Source organism: Uloborus diversus, chromosome 3 (assembly GCF_026930045.1).
Source record: "Uloborus diversus isolate 005 chromosome 3, Udiv.v.3.1, whole genome shotgun sequence".
In the NCBI taxonomy this organism is placed as follows: domain Eukaryota; kingdom Metazoa; phylum Arthropoda; class Arachnida; order Araneae; family Uloboridae; genus Uloborus; species Uloborus diversus.
Window position 1 is genome coordinate 120194206 of NC_072733.1, and position 19571 is coordinate 120213776.

Here is a 19571-nt window from a genome sequence, read left to right on the forward strand (position 1 = left end):
GGATGTAATAACGCTTTAAGTGGTTTTGAGAAATGCAAAATTGTGGTTTTGAGAAACCACATCATTTTGTGGGGGGATCAAGAACATTCAACAATAGCTATCACAAAAAAAATAAATAAATAAATAAATAAAAAATATGAATGAAAATATTCCCGGGTGAAATATTGAAGACATGAATTTCGTTATATAAATTTAATAGTCTGGTTTAGGTTGTTCTTGAAAAATAAAAGCTAAATTTAACCAACACTTTCTTCCCTACCTGACTCGATCGTACTATCAAAAAGCATGGAGTGAAAAGTTTTAAAGCAAGCATGACATGTGAAATAATGACCCAACTAATGAGAAGAAATTTTTCTTTATTTACTACAAAATTTCCAAAGTTTATTGGACTAAACTTTAGTACGCATACAGACTCTCTCATGCTGGTTATTTTTATCATGAAATTTTAACACGAACACATTGCAACATTGCATGGAATTTTGCTCATAGTAAAATTTCGAACGGACATGCCAGAACCGCATTAAAGCATCTGACACGAAATATATATATCTTAAAATTTTCTATAAATTTTATACTCAAACAATTAACAACATATTTTGTTCATTGAATTACAACATATTGCACTAGATAACCGCCCATGTTGGTACAAGAGTGACGCGTTATCTAGTACATATAACGTTTCATTATAATCTATCGCTAGAGTTGGTTCTAACGTCGGCCAATGCGTTTCTTTGTTTTTAACGACGTTTACAGGGGTTGGTTGTAAAATTCTATTGTACAAGGCAAAATGCAAATACTCTGGATTTCATCCATGAGACTAAAGGGAAGAAATAATAAGTGTCGTTTACTTCTATGTGAAAAACAGGCGATTAAAAATAAACTATGGACAAAAAGATGTTTAAAACATTAAAATGTGTGAAGTCTATTCTTTTTCTTGTCTTACATTGATGCTTTCTGGCTTGAGAGCTCATGAAGCTGATGCCAAGTAGGCAATCCTATATTTAGTTTTATTTGTTCTTAGTCATCTGTTTTCAAGTTTCCACGTCCTGTAGCAGTTGAAGAGATATTAAGATGATCTAATTAAGTAATCTAGTTATAGACGAAAAGTTCTCGGGTACAATTGAGACCCTGGTACAGAAATCAACTGAAAAAAGCAGCAACGCGTTTCAGCAGTGACTTAAACCAGAAAATGACCTTAGCTTCTTCTCATGTTTTCTTACACTCTTTTTCATTTTGGTAGCTTGATACAGGAAAAATGCTTTAACACACAAATCATAGTTCTTACCGATGCTACGGGAGACTCGCGTTGACTGTTTGCTCTGCGAATCATCTAGGAGAATGAAGAGGAAGGCACCGTCAATTAAAAACTTCTGAAGGGTCATAAATATGTATATCGATACATATATTTATTTATTTATATATTTATTTATATATTCGTGTAAAAGAATTAGATGTTTCTGTACAGGATCGCTAGAAAGAGCCTCTAATGTCAGAGATGATGACTCCTAAAAAACTTCGAATATTCTGCTTCTGACAAGCTTCAGTAGAGTTGTTTCCATAGGTCAGAGAACTAAAAGACTCGCACACGAGAGAGCCGAGAGACAGGTTGAGTCGTGAACAGCAGCCTTGGCCGGCGAAAGGGCTAGATTAGAATTTGAAGTTATAGCCATCGTAGTGTGCTTTTTACACCTTGTTGAGGAGAGCATCTAAATATACCTTTCGATAAAGGCCTGTAAATAAAGAAATAGAGCATAGGTTAATTTAATTGAAAAGGGTTTACTTTAGCTTGTCCCAAAAGTTTCTTGCGTTGTTTTAATAATTCTTTTTTTTTTTTTTTTTTGATTCAATGTAGCAAAAAATTACATATATAGGGTGAGTGAGTTTGAACAAGACGGGAAAACTTAACTGCTTAGTGGAAAACATGTAAATGAGCAAATATGCATACTATGGTCGCAAACGCAGTGCTTACGCACTACATACACACAAAGTCAGAACTAAATGGATGCGAAACTGGAGAAATTTGTTACAGAAAGCCGATTGCACAAAACATTTCATTTTCAAAGAAAAGTATAAAAGTGTTGCGTAAATTTGCGCCCTATAGCTCTAGCATACGTGTGGCAACGCCAACCTAAATTTATTTTAGCTACCAGCCTGTTGACACTCCCATCTTCAATGAGACAACATCTGCCTACAGCTCGGTTATTGACTGTACCAGACAGATGAGTCCATAAAAAGGACGAAACTGCAGTCTTTGCATGTCATAACTGGGTTGTCGGTATATTGCATCTTGTCAGAATGAATTGCTGTTGCGACGATCGCGCGTCTATATCGCGTTTGTAACCATATCGTCACCTCAAAGCATCAGTAGGATATCTCACTGTTATTCCTGAGATTAGATGCCTTATTGTTGCTTTGTGGCGATGATATGTTCCTATATATTCCTACTTGTTTAAATATTTTCTATCACCTAGTATAGTTTTGTCGTTGTGTTCAGACTCACCCTATATACTGTATCTAGCAATAAACAAATGAAAACGGCTTGGAGCAAAATTGATGCCGCTCAAGTCAATCAACTTGGTCCTATCAGGTCCATATGTGTTTTCCCTGTTCAAAAAACACACAATTTGTTTGCACGAATTACTGAAGATGAAAAAAAAAAAAAAAAAGAAAAGAAAACAGAAAATATGATATGGTTTTCATAATGCTTAACATACTTCACGCTAGATCGTTTAAAAGCTATTGAAATTTCCGATCTTAATCAAATAAGACCCTCGGGATATTCATAGGTTCTTTGTTTCCACGAAAAGAGTAAAGCCAAATAAGTTTTTTAGCCGTATTTTTGCTCTAATTTTTAAACTCAACGCTGCAAAAAAAAAAAAAAAAAAAAAAAAAAAAAAAAAAAAAAAAAAAACTTTTTACGCCATTTCATGCCGATTGTTATGTAAAATGTTCCCCTAAAGCCGAATATGACAACTGTTTTCTCCCATCACTTACCACTTTTTAGAGTAGCTACTCTATTTTTTTCAGTGTTCGACAGTTTCATAGCCACAGTTTTTAAGGTGAAAACGTAAGAAGACTCCCTCTAAAACGTTAAAAAAAAAACCTCAAATACGATGTTTAATTTCTGGACTTGGTTTTTTTTTTTTACATTTTTTTCTCTGACATTTTTTCTTACGCTCTTGTATATATATATATATATATATATATATATATATATATATATATATATATATATATATATATATATATATATATATATATATATATTAAATCTTGGAAGCATTGCATGTTGCATTCGAGCCGTAACGTAGATCTTTAGTAAACGAGCTGATGTGTGCATCACATGACTTCCTTTTACTCCAATATAATGTCTTTTTCTCATTATTGGCAGTTTTAATATGATTCAATTGTTTACTTCTAAATATCACCAACAGTGGCCAAATTGAAACCAGCTTAGAAAAAAAAAATCGCCAAATTTGTCACCAAGCTGGCGACAAAACTTGGCGACCAAAAGACTGGTGATATATCGCCAAGTGTCCGCCAAATTATAACACCACTTGAGTTTACATCGAAATTAACAATGATTTCCCCCAAAAAAGGGGCAAAAGACCCCCTTTGGAGCATCCGAATGCAACCAAAAAGGAAGGTGCACAACTAGACTCCACTAGGAGTCTACGTACCAAATTTTAACTTTCTAGGGCATTCCGTTCTTGAGTTATGCGACATACATACGCACATACATACATACATACAGACGTCGCGAGAAAACTCGTTGTAATTAACTAGGGGATCGTCAAAATGGATATTTCGGGTGTCTGTACGTTCCTAGGCACATATCCACGTGTGGTCGGGTTGAAAAAATAACTAAATAACTCAACATTCATTTGAAGGTGAGCAAAATGGAAATTAAGGCCGATATTTGGGTGAAAATTTTCTCGCTAATACAATACTTCCTTTTTACTTCCTTTTACAAAAAAGGAAGTATTGTATTCGCGAAAAAATTTTCACTCAAAAATCGGCCTTAATTTCCATTTTTCTCACCCCAGAATGAATGTTGAGTTTTTTTTTTCGACCCGATCACACGTAGATATATGCGTAGAAACGTAGAGACACCTGAAATATCCATTTTGACGACCCCCGAGTTAATTACAACGAATTTTTCTCGTGACGTCCGTATGTACGTATATATGTGCGTATGTGTGTATGTATCTCGCATAACTCAAAAACGGTATGTCCTAGAAAGTTGAAATTTGGTACGTAGATTTCTAGTGGGGTCTAGTTGTGCACCTTCTATTTTGGCTACATTCAGATGTTCTTAAGGGGGTCTTTTTCTATTTTTTGGGGGGAAATCATTGCTAATTTCTATGTAAACTCAAGTGGTGTTATAATTTGTCGGACACTTCGCGATATATCGCCAGTCTTTTGATAGCCAAATCCTTTCGCCAACTTGGCGACAAATTTAGCGACCTTTTTTTAAAAAATTTGGCTTCAATTTGGCCACTGTTGGTGATATTTAGAGAGTAAACAATTGAATCACATTAAAATTGCCAATAATGTGGAAATGACATTAAATAGGGGTAAAAGGAAGTCATGTGATGCACACATCAGCTCGTTTGTAAAATGAAGTAAAAACCTTCCCATATCATTTATTTGCATTCACAGATTGAATTAAGATTAAAAGCGAAATTAAGTATGCTTACAATAAAACCAAAATCTATTTATATTTCTGGGGATGCACCGCCCCATTGTTTATCTTCGTTAGGTCAAAAAACATAAGAATCTATAAGATCGGTGTAAGATGCACTTTGAGAGGGTTTTTTTTAAAATTAGTCTTGCAGTGTTATTTGGTTAATGAATCATTTTTTGTTGAATATGCTTAAGTTAAGAACTAAAAGAAAATTTAAAAATAGTAGTTTGTGGTGCTTGATTAAATTTGAACGTCTCTTATCAAACAGGGATGTTTTATGAAAAATGATCAAATAAGCTTTGTGCTACAATATGATTGAAGTGAAAAATCAACGTAAATAAATCGCAAATTCTCAAGAAAGTACAGCATATAGCTGTTTCAAGGGTACAATGGAGCCTCTTCATCAGTGCAAAAAACTCATCACACAGCCCCCCCCCCCCCACCCCTTGCTGCGCGCTCCGGGATGGTCTTGTAGTTTGCTAAGTGGCTGTTGTGAATTCTCTTGTTGTGAATTCCTTTCGGTTGACCTATTTGATATAAATACTGGTGTCCACGGGATTGATGTTGAGTTCTCTCACGACTTTTTGGTTGCGTGGTGAGTTTTTGCACTGATGAAGAGGCTTCATTGGAGCCTTGAACTAGCTATATGCTGTACTTTCTTGAGAATTTGTGCATTATTTTCGTTGGTTTTTCACTATAATCATGAAGTTTTTATGCTGTGTGGTTACACGTTATTTGACGATTGACAAATTTACTACGCAACATTTGAATTCGGAAGGCGCTTTTAGAACCGGAAAAATCTTTACACCTAATTATGTATTTTCATACATGAGCTGTTTGATAAACTATTTTCAAACTTTTCACCTGAGTTTGCAATAACAGTGTCCGCAGATAGGACGAGGTAACGTTAACATATTTTCCGTCATAGAGCATCTTCCACATGGTTTGGCGTTACTTGAATAGGGCCTCCTGGTGTATTTCGTAAGCGACAATGATGTCGATGATGAAATTCACCTGAAACAGATTTTTGTGTCATATTTTTAGAATTATGGTCAAATTCATTTTGTAACGATATCATAACAAAATATAAATTTATTGGATCGTTGTCCCTTTTATAAATGCATTTTATGAATATTCTTTTCGCAATATAGGAAGATCGTTGTGCAGACAGTCATGTTATTGCCACTCAACTGTTAAAAAGTTCGAAAAAAATTTAATTACAGATTTTTAAAAATATTCTCGAAGAAAGATTGTATTTTATCTTTTTATTTTTAAAAACATAGTGATAATGAGAAGTACTCGTATATATTTAGTGACGGGGATGAAAAAACATGTTTTTTAAACATTTTTTAGACTCCAAAATAAAGAAATATGGAAATGAGAATATATTTTTCTCATTAAGATGAAATTTATTTTTCTTAAATTAAATCATGCACACCATTCCTGCTCTAAAAGATTTCTGAGCGTTCACTATTTAATTTCTCTTACACATTCTGAGATACTAAGTTTGATGTATTTCATAATTTGAGCTTGATATTTTAAACGCCTTCCGAATTGAAATGGCGCGAACAAATATTTTAGTGAATTTGACACTTACGCTCGTCTCCTGAAAACTAGTGGATCACAATTATTTCCGTGTCGCCTGCTTGCAACCTTAGGCGTAAATTTGACCTGGCTATATAGAGAGTAAGAAGACAAAGTAGGGAAGAAATTTAAAAAATCTAAGACTATCAGAGAATTGGTCAGCTTGTTTCAAAAGGATTGGCAAGGAGGTAGTCACACTAATCACTCAACTTGTCAACCAATTATAGGAAAAGTTTGTCTTGAAACTTCATATAACATTACAACTTGACGTATGGAAAGGTCAACGTAAAGAATATTGACTCTTGTTAGTGAATGGTTAAACAGTATGGAGAAATAGAAGTAGCAGCTTTAAAAAAAATAAAAAAATAAAAAAAAACGTTTTTTTAGGATAAACTAATAGCAGGAACAATGGACAAGCATGTTTATAGGCTTGTTTCTGTGAAAAAAAAAGATGCATTTACAGTTAGAAATAGAGATTGGAACAGTTGGGAAAAAAACCTCTTAAATTCTGGGAATTTTTTTTAAAACTTTTTTCCGGAGAGGCTTGTTTCCACCAGGGAAACATTGAACATTTTGAAATTTCGAGTATAAAATAGCGTGTTCAGAAATTTTTAATACTTACATTCCAATGCTTTTTTTGTTTATGTTCAGCATTTTGCATGAAAACACTAACTTTGATAATGCAAGCTGAAAAAAGTAATATAATTTCTCTGTGCATCAAAGTATTATATGCTACGTTTCTCACTAAAACTGTAAATGTATACACAGGACAGAATTAAATCAATTACATCAATTAGTGAAAATGTTTACGTTAAAACTGTAATAATAACTTCTCTATTTCATTTAACAAAAGGAATAATTATTCAATAAAACCTATTTTAAGTAGAGTAAAAGCACCAGTAGTCGGCAATTTAAGAGCTCTACTGCTGATTTTAAGTGAACTATTAATTTCAGAAATCAATAGAACAGTAAAAACATTGTAAAGCTTTCGACTGCACATTCCTGATACTACTTCTCTTAGTTGTTTCAGATATACCAACATTTTATTTTAAATTATTTTTTTTTTAATGTATGAGTAAATGCTTCAGTAATCGGCTTTCGAAATCCAGTGCGCGGCCATGTGTGACTTTAGTAATCGGCCGTTTCATTTTCATTAATCTTAAGGAATAAAAGTGATTGAATTTTGATAAAATACAATTTGAACTCAACGTACATTAATTATATTTGCAAAATTGAGTCTTCCAGTATTAACAAAATAACTCCAAGTTCTTGATATCTTCGAAATTTTTAGCTTTGAATTCAAGAAAAAAACCAAGAAATTGAATACTTGGCTAGAGGCAGTAACAAGAAACACTACCAACATTAAAAGCATCCAGCCCAAAAGGAATATCCGCCTCTTTAGCATTTGGTAAAGCATACAAATTTAGTATAATGAGTGATAGAAACAATGACAATGACCGCAGGTTTTTACTCGTTGGAATAATTTAAGCTAACGTTATTGTAGAAGTAATGCCCCTTAATTACCAATTAGTGGAATGTTTACTAATTTCCGAACGTGGAGCATACAAATCATATTATTCGTTTCGTAATGTAAGAAGATTTGTCAAGAAGCAACTTTGTCAGTTTTGACACAAACAAGATCAGCGTTAGAACTTAATTTACAAATCGGCTGACAGACCTTACGAATCCCGTTTAAGAAAACTAAATTGTAATCAACACCAGAAGCAGTAAAAAGTCGAACTGGAGAATACGAAATTTAAACTTTTTCTTTAGGAAAGTTGTTGGAAAGGAAATTTTTACTTTACACACAGCGAAATTGTAGTTTTATCGCTATACTAATTTAATTTCTATGTGTGATGAGCACTATGAAAGGCCATATTGAGACCGTGTCTAACTACTAAGTAAATCATATAAATAGCACAGTATCAGTAGTTATACTATGATGGCTGACTATAGGAAAGACAAAAGATATCACCAAATTGTCGACCCTCCTTTCTAACTTGCAACTAAAAATCGGCTTATTTTTTCATTGAAACATTAGATTACACATTCCACTAAGATTAGATCCACACAAATCTACAAAAGAACGAAAAACAATTAAGAACTAACTGTTGAAGCATGGTATTATATGATACTTGAAAAATACGCTGAGTGGTAAACAAAAATTACGAGCACATTGCTTAAAATAAAGTGACTCGTTTCTAATTCAAGAAAGATAAATTTTGCTTAATTGTTATTAGCACATGATTAATGATAGAAAAGCGAATGTGGGAATGCGTCATATTTTATTTTAAGCTGTACAGGGTGTTTCAATTTAACTGTTTCAAATCTCCTAGGGGTAGGGTGCATCATGACGACATGAAATCATATAGCAATACGGGTTCGGATTCCTTGGGCGGTGATGTACACAGAAGCACCATAAAGACAGATACTGTATGTGAAAAATCTTTTTAATCTTACATGTAAAACAGCAAAAAGTACGTAGGTCAAAGTAAGTGTTTGAACTTTGAAGTGTTTTTTACCGGCAGCAAATGCACACCTCATATCTTCGGCACATGGAACTCCGGACAGTCCGTTTCTCGGGTCAGGAAATCATTTCCGACGCTCCATTGCTATATGATTTCTAGTCGCCACGATGCACCCTACCCCTCATAAGAGTTCTGAAACAGTTAACGGAAACACCCTGTATAATACATACTATTTCTAAGATTTTTATGTCACTGTGGCCGACTTATGGAGGCTAGTCGATCACTGGTGCACTTACCCTCTCTATTGTAACAAAAGTACAACACTTACATTGTTCTACAGGTTTCTCTTCGTACAGTAAATCAGTTGGCTGCAAAGAATTCCTCATCAGCGTCATTCCATTTACATTAATCGTATCTTCATCTCTCCTGAACAGAGCTGAAATTTCTTCGAAGGTTTTATTCTTTGTTTCTGGAATTTTCTTATAAGTGAACGTCCAGAAGCCAGCTAAGAACATTGTGAAAGCCAGAAAGGTGTAATTTTCAAAAATTCTCTGAAAATAGTAAATATACGGAGTTTTAGTCGACTTTTTATTACAATAAAGTGTATTAAACATACACTTCTCAAAAATACTTTTAGTTATATCATGCATTCATTTTTATTTTCAAGAAAAAGAGATCATAATGACTTAAAACAATGCAAGATAAATATGACAACCTTGATTTTAGGTGCATTAAAGGAAATCTAATAAAATGTTACATAATTTCGTAACAGTCAATGAATAGTGAAATAAAAAGAGGTCTAGAAAAGTTTCTATTTCTCTTACACAAAGGCTTGTTTTTTCGCAAATAATTTTAAACCTTTCATAGGTTGCCTACAACAAAAACAAAGTATGCGTGTTTAAGTGGCCGATTTTGTAAGAGAAAGACCGGTCAGTAACACGCCAGTTTTGATTTTAGAGTAATTTTTATGGTGGTTTTTTCTAATGAGTTTAGAAAAATCCCATTTTTTTTCTACAAAGGGAAGGGAGAGGATCTATGAAAATTCTTAAAGTCCTGAATCTTTTTCTAATGGTCAATATTCAGTTCAGTTACAGCATCCCCAGTATCGCCCTTATTTTGTGCACATCCATCCAAATTAATTATTTACCAGAAAAAGTGATATGCCCTAGATGCACTAAAAACAAACTGTAAAGAGCTGCCGTAAATTGGTACAACTTTGTGCCTAAGTGGCAACAATGGGCCCCTATTGATATGGTGAGGATTTCGCTCTCTAGTGGCATCTGTTTCGAACTTACGAGTTCTAAAAACATTCACCATTTAGCATAACCATTTAGGTAACTAAAGACGCTTTAGCTGAGATTGCCATTGTTGTTGTATACCTTAGATCAGCGGTTCCTAACCTTTTCCCCCTTGAGAACCCCTTCCAAACTCCGAAGAAAGTTGATGAACCCCTTGGGTACTAGGTAACAAGTAACAAGCAAAAAAAAAAATTAATAATTAAATAAATAAATAAACGCGCGCGAGGAAACACACACACATAAACAATAAAATTTTGGACATTTTTTTTTTTGGTTTGATGCTGCTCCATAGTTAACAAGAGCGAAACATAATTGCAAAATATAGAATTTCAAATATTACTACGAACTAAAGTGATCGCTAAGAAATGAATGCAAAACAAATTCACCAAAAAATAAAACAGTGAGTGTTCTGCGTTGAGCTTCAATCAACTTTAAAAAAAAAATTGAAAACGGGATATTTGTGGAACAAAGAGGCCAAAGAGAGAGAGAGAGAGAGAGTTTGGCTGAAATTTTTCTGACATAAGGGTACATTTATCTCTATTATCACTAAATCAGAAGTCAAATAAAGAATGATCTTTAAAACAACTTTCAGGGAACTATCTCAGGTTAAGTAAATGAACTTTTTTCTTACAGTAAAATGAGAAAGATCTGCAGGTTTAAGTGTTCTTGAAAAGGAAGACGAGCCTAGCTGTTAGATAAAGATATATTGCGTGCATTAATCGTTTGATTGCTGAAGAATTTTCTTGTAAGTATGTTATCTCATCAAAAACAACACTGTTGTAAAAATTTCCCCGCCAAGAAAACCTTTAACTTTTCCGCACAAAAAAGAAAACCTGCATCTTAAACCCAAAAACCCTCAGCCATAAAAAGTTATGATATCTAGTTTGCCCGCCAAGTATCTGCCAAACTATCATCCTCCCTCTTCTCCTTTTTCATCACAGCTACTTCCGTTAGAACCTCCTCCGACCTTCAACTCCTCAGAAATATGGATAGATCTTTTAAATTGTTTATCTTGTTTGGCGGGAAGCTTTTTGCTCACCAAGCAACCACTTCACTTTGAAAAGCTTCCCGCCAAACAAGATAAACAATTTAAAAGATCTAGCCATATTTCTGAGGAGTTGAAGGTCGGAGGAGGTTCTAACGGAAGTAGCTGTGATGAAAAAGGAGAAGAGGGAGGATGATAGTTTGGCAGATACTTGGCGGGCAAACTAGATATCATAACTTTTTATGGCTGAGGGTTTTTGGGTTTAGGATGCAGGTTTTCTTTTTTGTGCGGAAAAGTTAAAGGTTTTCTTGGCGGGGAAATTTTTACAACAGGGTTGTTTTTGATGAGATATCACATCTTTTTGCGTTGATATTATTATTTTGTCTGTATTTTTAGAATTGAGAAATTCAAGTCAGAAAATTTTCAACTGAAACAACGCTGTTTTGTGTTTTTACGGAAGAATAATGGCTAGCCTAATTTTACGTCAAGTTATTTTCTGACTATTAAGATTCTATGTTCATTTTGCGAGAATTAGGCGGTTTAAATTTTATTGCAATTCTTGTATCCTCTCTGTTGCAAAGAAAACTTCTTGGCTAATAAAATACTACATTTTAAATTATATTGTTTTCGAGTATTTTACAACTTCGCAATAAATTCTATTACAGTTTCTTTATTTGACAGATTATTCAACATTTTCATGAAGGTTTCTTTAAATGTTTTACAGCTTGAGGGCTATTTTTATCTAGCTTTTCACTTTTTGTTTAATTATTTTTTCTTAAATCGTGGATTATTTTAAGTTTTATGGGATAATTTCAATTGTTTGGTGATTTATCTTTTTCTTTATAGAAGTCTTTGTCTTGTTTAATACCTAGTTTTGTTTAAAAGTTTTTAAAAAACGAAATAACGCATGTTATCACCAAGCAAAAAAAAAAAAAAACCTAAGCCATTAAATATTTTAAATTTGAATGTGTCAGAAGATCTATACAACTTTACTCGATGTCAAATCGTGGATATCCCAAATTGCCATAGCGAATGCGCATGTTGCGCGCGGACTAAGCTCATTAAGAGTCTTGCTTAAATTAATTGCAAAAATTTTTTCAGCTAACAAATTACTGCAAAGCACGGATATCCACACACGTATTTCATATATTTTCAATTCATTCTTTGTTGTTTGTAAAAAATCCATTAATTTAGAAAATAAGCAAACCAATAAAAAAAAGTGCTATTTTTCGCTTTCAATTAAAAAGTTATATGTGCCGTATTCATATTCGTACAGTTTCATATAATTTGTCACGTAAAATATTGTAATGGTTTAACCCCAGTTTCGCGCCGACATTTAAAATTTCTTCTCTCCATAAATATATCAAAACTGAAAAACAGGGGGAAGGAAATTTCGTATCGGCAAAACTTTGGGGGAGGGGGGGGGGAGGACAGCATTCTAATCTCATTCATTAATTTGTTTCTCTGCTTAAGTATAAACAAACGACATAGAATCTGAAAACAGAAAGTTCAATGAGCTAAGTCTGCGCGCATGCGCAGTCGCTGTGGTAAATTTGTGATATCCGCGATTTAACGTCTAGTTGCAACTGTTGGATATGTTTTAGTCTTGATTGAATTTCACTTCCTAAGACAACTTTGGAATAACTGTTAGATCTGTTCTAACCTTGCAATTGCAGTTCGAGATAAACAAACCCTATGAGCTGAGAGTAAGTACATAAGAATTTAGGGAAAATTAGTGATTTTCAAACTTCAATTACTCCGGCCCATGATGTCCCTGGGGGTTGAATTTCTGTATATGTACTCAATGGCCCCCCAAGAATATGTATACAAAAAATCATTACCGTAGCCCCCCGGGAGGCTGTGATAGAAACCCGGGATGGTACAATTTGGGGGGTAAAAGTGAGGGAGGAAGAGGAGGGGGTCAAATGGCACAAAAGGCACATCAGTAGGGCACAAGGAATGTGTGTGCAAAATTTCAGCTTGATTCCTTTTTTCGTCTGGGCTGTAGCCCTGTCAAAAAAAGCGAAAACGTTTTTGAACAGCGATTTTATAACTTTAATACCTCCTCCCCCTGATGGTCCAGGGGATTGTATTTTGGTTTACGGCGTCAGGAGCCACTAGAGATTGAGTGTACCAAAAATCAACTCCGGGGGTCTTCATGGGGCTGAGATACAGAGGAGTGAAAAACCCAAAAAACCTCAACTTGTTCTGTCGTGTAATCTTGTTCTTGGTCGCTTTTATTTTCTTTCGTCTTTGGCGGTGGATTTGCTTCTGTTGGCTGCTGACGTTTGGTTTCCTTGGCGGGGCGGGACGCTCTCGCGTCCCGTGATCACTGCGGAGTAAAATGCGTATATTGAAAAATAATAGAAGCGTCTGTGTTCAAAATACGCATTTGCTCTAATTTTTACCCAAAAGGTAATTTTTATCAAAACAAATATTTTTGTGCTGACTTATCACAAAATGAATTTTGTTCACAAAGTTCATGAATTCCTTATTTACATTGAGTGCAAATTAAGTTGCATGGTTAAATTCTGCTGATTTTTTTTCTTCCTTTAACAAAAAAGGAAGTACAGTGACCTCTCACTTATACGCGACCAAAGGGGACAACGAAATTTTGGTCCACCCCAAAACTTGCCCCAACCCCTTAGGGAATAAGTGTCAAACTCGGGAAGCTTCGAAAGGAACAAAGGGGAAAGGGGAGATAAGAATTACAATAGATGCCTTCTCCTCCAACTCGAGGGAAAAGTTTAGCGAGAGGGAAAATTTTCAGGAATATTTTTTCGTGTATGATCAGTAGACCGCCATCTTGGACTACAGATGTAAAAGTCCTCTCTAAAAGTCCCATGTGAAGATATATTGAGTTATACAACTTGTTTCTCATTAATTGTTTTTTTTTTTTTTTTGTTCAAAATATTTTAAGATTCTTGACGATATCATATTCTGTACTGTAAATGGAAGAAAATTTTATTTTAAAACTTTATTATAAGGCAAAGGCGTTTCCCAAATATTTCTGAATCTCTGCGAGAAATATCTTAATATCTTTTATACAGTACATTTATTTTCAAACCGAAACATTTTAAATGTGATTTAATGTGGGATGGCTATTTAGAATATGAATATTTTGGATGTGCTGAGTAAAAAAATAATTTTAGTTGTAAAAATAATAAAATCTGAAAGTTTTTTAGTATGCAAAGTGAATTTAATTCATGCGCTTGTTAATTGCATACATTCCTAAAGTTAATTTTTCTTATCTGAACTTGATAACTGCAAACTAAATTTCCACAATGCTCAACCTATCTTATTATTTAATAAATAAACCGAGAAAAAAAAACAGCTCCTATAAAGAACAAATTTAGTACAGTCGGATCCCGACTTAGGGATGCGTTCCAAGATCCCTCGCGTAAGTCGAAATTTCGCGTTGTGGAGCAACGTATGTTTAAAAAATTTTTATAAGCATACCCAATTATTTCAGACATGTGTTAACACCCCTCAAATTGTTTCAAACCATTTTTTAACTATATATTACCGTATCTTTTATAAAGAACTGATTTTTTACTGTATTTTAGAAAAATCGTTACAATTTAACATGATTACTGTTATAAAGCACAATCTATGATCAATAAGATACATGTACTTAAACAGTAGGGTACTTACATTAAGTACATTACTGCATTATAATAGCACTGAATAGTATATATCGTAATTTTAACTATATTTTTTAAAATTATGAAGATGATGGTTTATGCAGTGTGGGAACACCCCTATTTCTGGCCTCGCTTCCATTTTCACGATGTTTGTATTTTGCTCAGACACTACTCTGCGAGCTTCACTGTTAAGATTAAAGTGCTCGTTTGGGAGCCATTCTGTTTTATCTACGTTCATATGTAGAAGGAAAAAAAAAAAAACTTAAGAATCAAAGCGGTTATTTATATAAACAAAAGCAAAGCGTTGTTTAGACTAATACAGTGTGTGAACTTCCGCTTTCAATGATGCTAAATTAATGAAAGTTCATTCACGAAACCAATATTTTGTGTCAACGAAGCCCATTCTAACGCTCCACCGCTCCTTTCCAAAAACTTTCATGCTACAAGCGAGCAATTTGCGTCAGCAATAAAAAATTCATTACTCATGAAAAACTCGCGTTATAGCCATTTCACGCAAGTCGGATCGCGTTGTAGCGGGATCTGACTGTAATTCAGAAATAGCATGAAAATAATGAATTAAAACTAACTTTCCGTATTATTCACATAAAGTTCTTTATTTTCATTAATTACACATTAGGGCTATTTCACGGAAAGCGGTCACTTTGTCTCGCAACGAACGCCTCATTTATTAGATTAAAAATAATAAATTTAAATCGGCATTGAACAATATCTTGTTACTTAAACATACATGTATGTGCGACTCATTAAGTAAAAAATTTCGTTATTCCTTTTTAAAATTATTAAACTTCTTAATGCTTCTTAACCCTCATGTGCTAGACAAAATGGCTACTTTTTCGTGGACTTAAATTGCATACTTATTTTTTTTACTGGTTCAAATTATTATTTTTCAGCAAATGAGATATGTTTCATTAACATTGGAATTTTAGCTTTCAAAACTTACAACTTGTATTGTCGTTGCAAAACTATTAGGGTTATTTCCAAAAAGTATCTTTTCCGTCACACGCCTTTTAGTAAAAACTTTAAGAAACAATTCATTTTATAAAGTTTCTGTTTTTCTTTTTTTAATTTTTTTAACTTCATCAAAAGTATATATCTATTTAAACCTGCAGCAATGTTTTAATAGTAATTCTTATTTTAACATATTTTTGGTTCACAGCATGTGAATTCTCACCTCCGTGGCATGTCAAACACCTGGTGTTACTGTTTCTGTTGCTTAATAACAGGTTCTTTATTTATTATTTCTTTCACAAGTGTCTCGAATGCTAACTGTTTAAGTATATTTATTTTTTTAATATTGTGTTTTAGTTCGTTTTAGAAGCATAAGGAATTACGTCATACAATAAATTCTCACCTCCGTCACAAAATGCCATTTCTCATTAACAGATGGCAGTAATGACATCACATTTTATTTTCCTTTATGCGATGGAGCCCCCTTGTTTATGTTCAGCCATATAGAAGTTGTGAGATTTCACTTGAAAATTAAGGTAGAGTTGGTTTTAAAAACTGAGTGTGGTTATTGGGAATTCTCACTTCCGTGAAATTGAATTTCAGAACATAAATAAATGTAAAAAAAGAAGTTCACATGTTTTCATATGCTTAACATGAGCAGAATGTAGCAACTAAGAAAAAATTTATTTCCCTGAAAACTTTATCTATTAGGCCTATATTAATGGAAAATTCTTCACCTCCATGGCAGACCTTATTAATGTCATTATTTTTGAGGTGAGAATAAATGATGAAGGTGAGGAAATACCTCAATTTTAGAAAATCTACCAAAATTATAACTTACCAATGCATTCTCAAATTTACTAATTTGGAAATATATTAATACTATACAATTTTTAACACAAATTTGAACTAAAATGACGACTGAAGTTTAAGCTGTACTTTAATTAAAAGAACTCAATATTAGATTCACAATAATCAATAAAATAACTAATTGTTTGCACATTTAACAAAATTTCTCCTATGATATTAAATTGACCTCTATTTTCAAACCCAAGTTTCTTTCTTTTTTTTTAAATTTCCGTGAACAAGGTATTTTATTTTTTATTTTATTTATGAGTAAAATAATTAGAATTTAGCCGAGCCATTCTTTATAGTTACTTCTAGTAGGTAACACTTTCATGTAAGACTAGAAAAAAAAAAAACACACACACACACACCACTGTGTGCAGATGGTGCAAAGCGAGGACCCTACTTTTTCAACCGTCACACCGAGGACCTACTGAAGGCGTTGTGTCAGAGGAACACTTTTTAGATTTTTGTGCTTAAAATCATTTGATTAGTGCGTAACAACCTCGATTTTTTAATTTTTCAAAAAATTTCAAACATGTTTTTTTTTTAATGTAACCGAGGACCTCATACACAAATGTGCGTTCGTACCTGAGAGCAAGGACTTTGCTCTCCTTTCATTATTCTCTCGGTATTTCTTGTGTTACTCAGCTAATAAACTCTAACAAATAGTAGAATTCCAGTTATCCGAATTCCGATTATCCGAATCACTTTCGGAAATTTAGAAAAAAATTAAAAAATAAGACGGAAACGTACAGCGATTCGAAAAATAATGAATCTGTCTGCGCACTTTATTGCTGTATTTTAAGCGCCACCACGAATATTTTTGAGATGATAAGCCACTGCCTCCGAGTGCAGTTCTTTATTGACTTCTTATATACAGCACTTATAAAGAACGTTTAATGTAAAAAAGTGATGGCTTTTTATTTATTTAATTGAACGCTCATGTTTTTTTTAACTACGAGGACCTAATACTGAAGGCGTTATGTCAGAAGAACATCGTTTTGATTTTTATGCTTAAAATCATTTGATTAGTGCGTAAGAACCTCAATTTTTCAATAAATTTCAAACGTGTTTTTTTTTAAATGTAAACGAGGACCTCATACACCCAAATGTGCGTTCTTACCGCAGAACGAGGACTTAACTTAATCCATCCGTTATTCTCTCCTAATTTCTTGGAAAACTCACAAGTGAACTATAACAAATAAATGTTTAGCCATTTTAATTCTTGTCCCATAAAAGTTGTCCAAAAAAAAAAAAAAAATTGAATACAAGTATCGTTCTTATTGGTATGTAAAAGTTTCATTTTTAAAGCAATAAAAAAATATAAGTAAAATTTTATTGAATTTTTCTTAATGTTTTACGTTAGTAGAAGTTTAAGTTTAGTAGAAGAATCTACACATGTTGAAACTTTAGTAATCTTAGCATTGAGGACTACACATTGGGTGTCCTGCGGCTTCCAAATCAAGACGTAATTTTGGTTAGATGGAACGTATTTCCAAAACGCTGGGGACAGTCGTTTTATTAGAGCAAATGAAATGGGAATTCAATAACAAATTTTGGGAAAAAATACATAAAATATTAGATAATAAAGGATTAAAATTTTTCAACTTAAAATTTTTACTCGCTTATTATTCCTGGCAGCAATATATGATGGTTATTTTTAGAGATGCACCGAATGCCATATTTTCCCAAATTCCGGATACCAAATATTCGGTTAAAATTCAAAACGAATATTCAGCAGAATACTTGCTTAAAAAATTTTTACTGCAAGATTTTAATTTTACACCAATTTAAAAAAGATTTTTTTTTTCGGAAAAGTAAATACATTTTCATTTAACAACATAAACTTATCTATATTAAGTATAATTCTTAATTTAAAATAGTTAATTTCTTTCCTATATATGATTCGATAGCTGATAAGTACGATAACATGTTGTGTAATAAATAAAGAATCTGGTGTTTACCTTCCATAGAAAAAGAAACCCGAGTTGCTTAATATATCATTACAAATTACGATTTATTCATGTGAGTTTCTAAAATGTTAATCTCTTCGGAAACTGATTGATGAATGAAATTTAAAACTGCCAGGCATTTTACATTTTTCTCTTTATTGCAAAGGATTATCAAACTGTGATTACAGCGATTAATTTAAACAATATTTAATCTATCAGTTGATGCAAAACTTCAGAAATTAAAGTACTGCTAAATTTAATATCAGGTGATTTTCCATTTTTTAACTACGTATTTTATATGAAAAATTAGCAGTTAATATTAGGTAACAATAAATGAACTTTATATATATATATATCTAATATTACTTAAGATAATGATTGTTTTTCTGGTTACTGTGTCATATTTAAATGAGTTTCTAATATGACGGCTAACATGCCCTCATAAGATTTAAGAAAAATTGAAAAGCAAAACTATTTAGATTAACATCCGAGTATTTTCTCTTACATTAAAATTACTTCGAATCTGATAAAATTAGAAAGTAACAAATTGAACAGATTTTGTACTCTGGTATAATGTTTTAAGTTTTATTCAATGCATAAAAAATGTGTTTGTTTGCTAATTATCGATCATTTAAACTTGTTTACTATTCTGCTACTAAATATTGAAGTATTAGGCCACGCCGAAAATTCGGTTTTTATCAGTGGCGGATCTAGAATTCAAGCAAGGGGGTGGGGGAGGGGGGCTAACCTCGGTCCAAGTGGGGAGTAACCGTTTTAAAGGGTCGTTTTCGTTGTTTTTGCGGATAATCTTAATCTTGGGGGGGGGGGGGGTTAGAGGAACACACATCCTTTTTTAAACAATATGAAATTTTCTCTACAAGGAGTCCCTCTCCCGAAAAAATTAGTACTTCAAATACGGTTTTTTACTTGAAATAAACTTATATAGTATACTGAAGAATATGAATAATTTCGCGAACATATTAAAGTTCTGAAAACACTGTATGCACTTTAGTTGGATATAAAGCTAGGAGGGAAGATACGCACGTGGTCTGAACAGGGGAAAATAACCCGCATAGAATTCCCCTACACCGATTGTCCCCTAAACCAAAATCCCTACAACCAGTTTGAATCGACA

The 19571-nt window shown here is 33.1% G+C and overlaps 1 protein-coding gene across 2 annotated transcripts in view; it reads right to left on the reverse strand.

The window, feature by feature from the left end:
- Positions 1-345: 345 nt before the first annotated feature.
- Positions 346-19571, reverse strand: part of LOC129218211 (glucose transporter type 1-like) — a 78196-nt gene continuing 58970 nt past the window's right edge. Inside the window, exons 13-15 of one of the 2 annotated variants that reach the window (XM_054852428.1) lie at positions 9068-9290; positions 5552-5701; positions 346-1730 (exon numbers count right to left, since the gene is read on the reverse strand). In XM_054852428.1, coding sequence (XP_054708403.1) covers positions 5610-5701; positions 9068-9290 — 315 coding nt within the window. In that variant the 3' untranslated portion in view covers positions 346-1730; positions 5552-5609. The remainder of the gene's footprint in view (positions 1731-5551; positions 5702-9067; positions 9291-19571) is intronic. The other variant, XM_054852429.1, reaches the window with a different exon arrangement.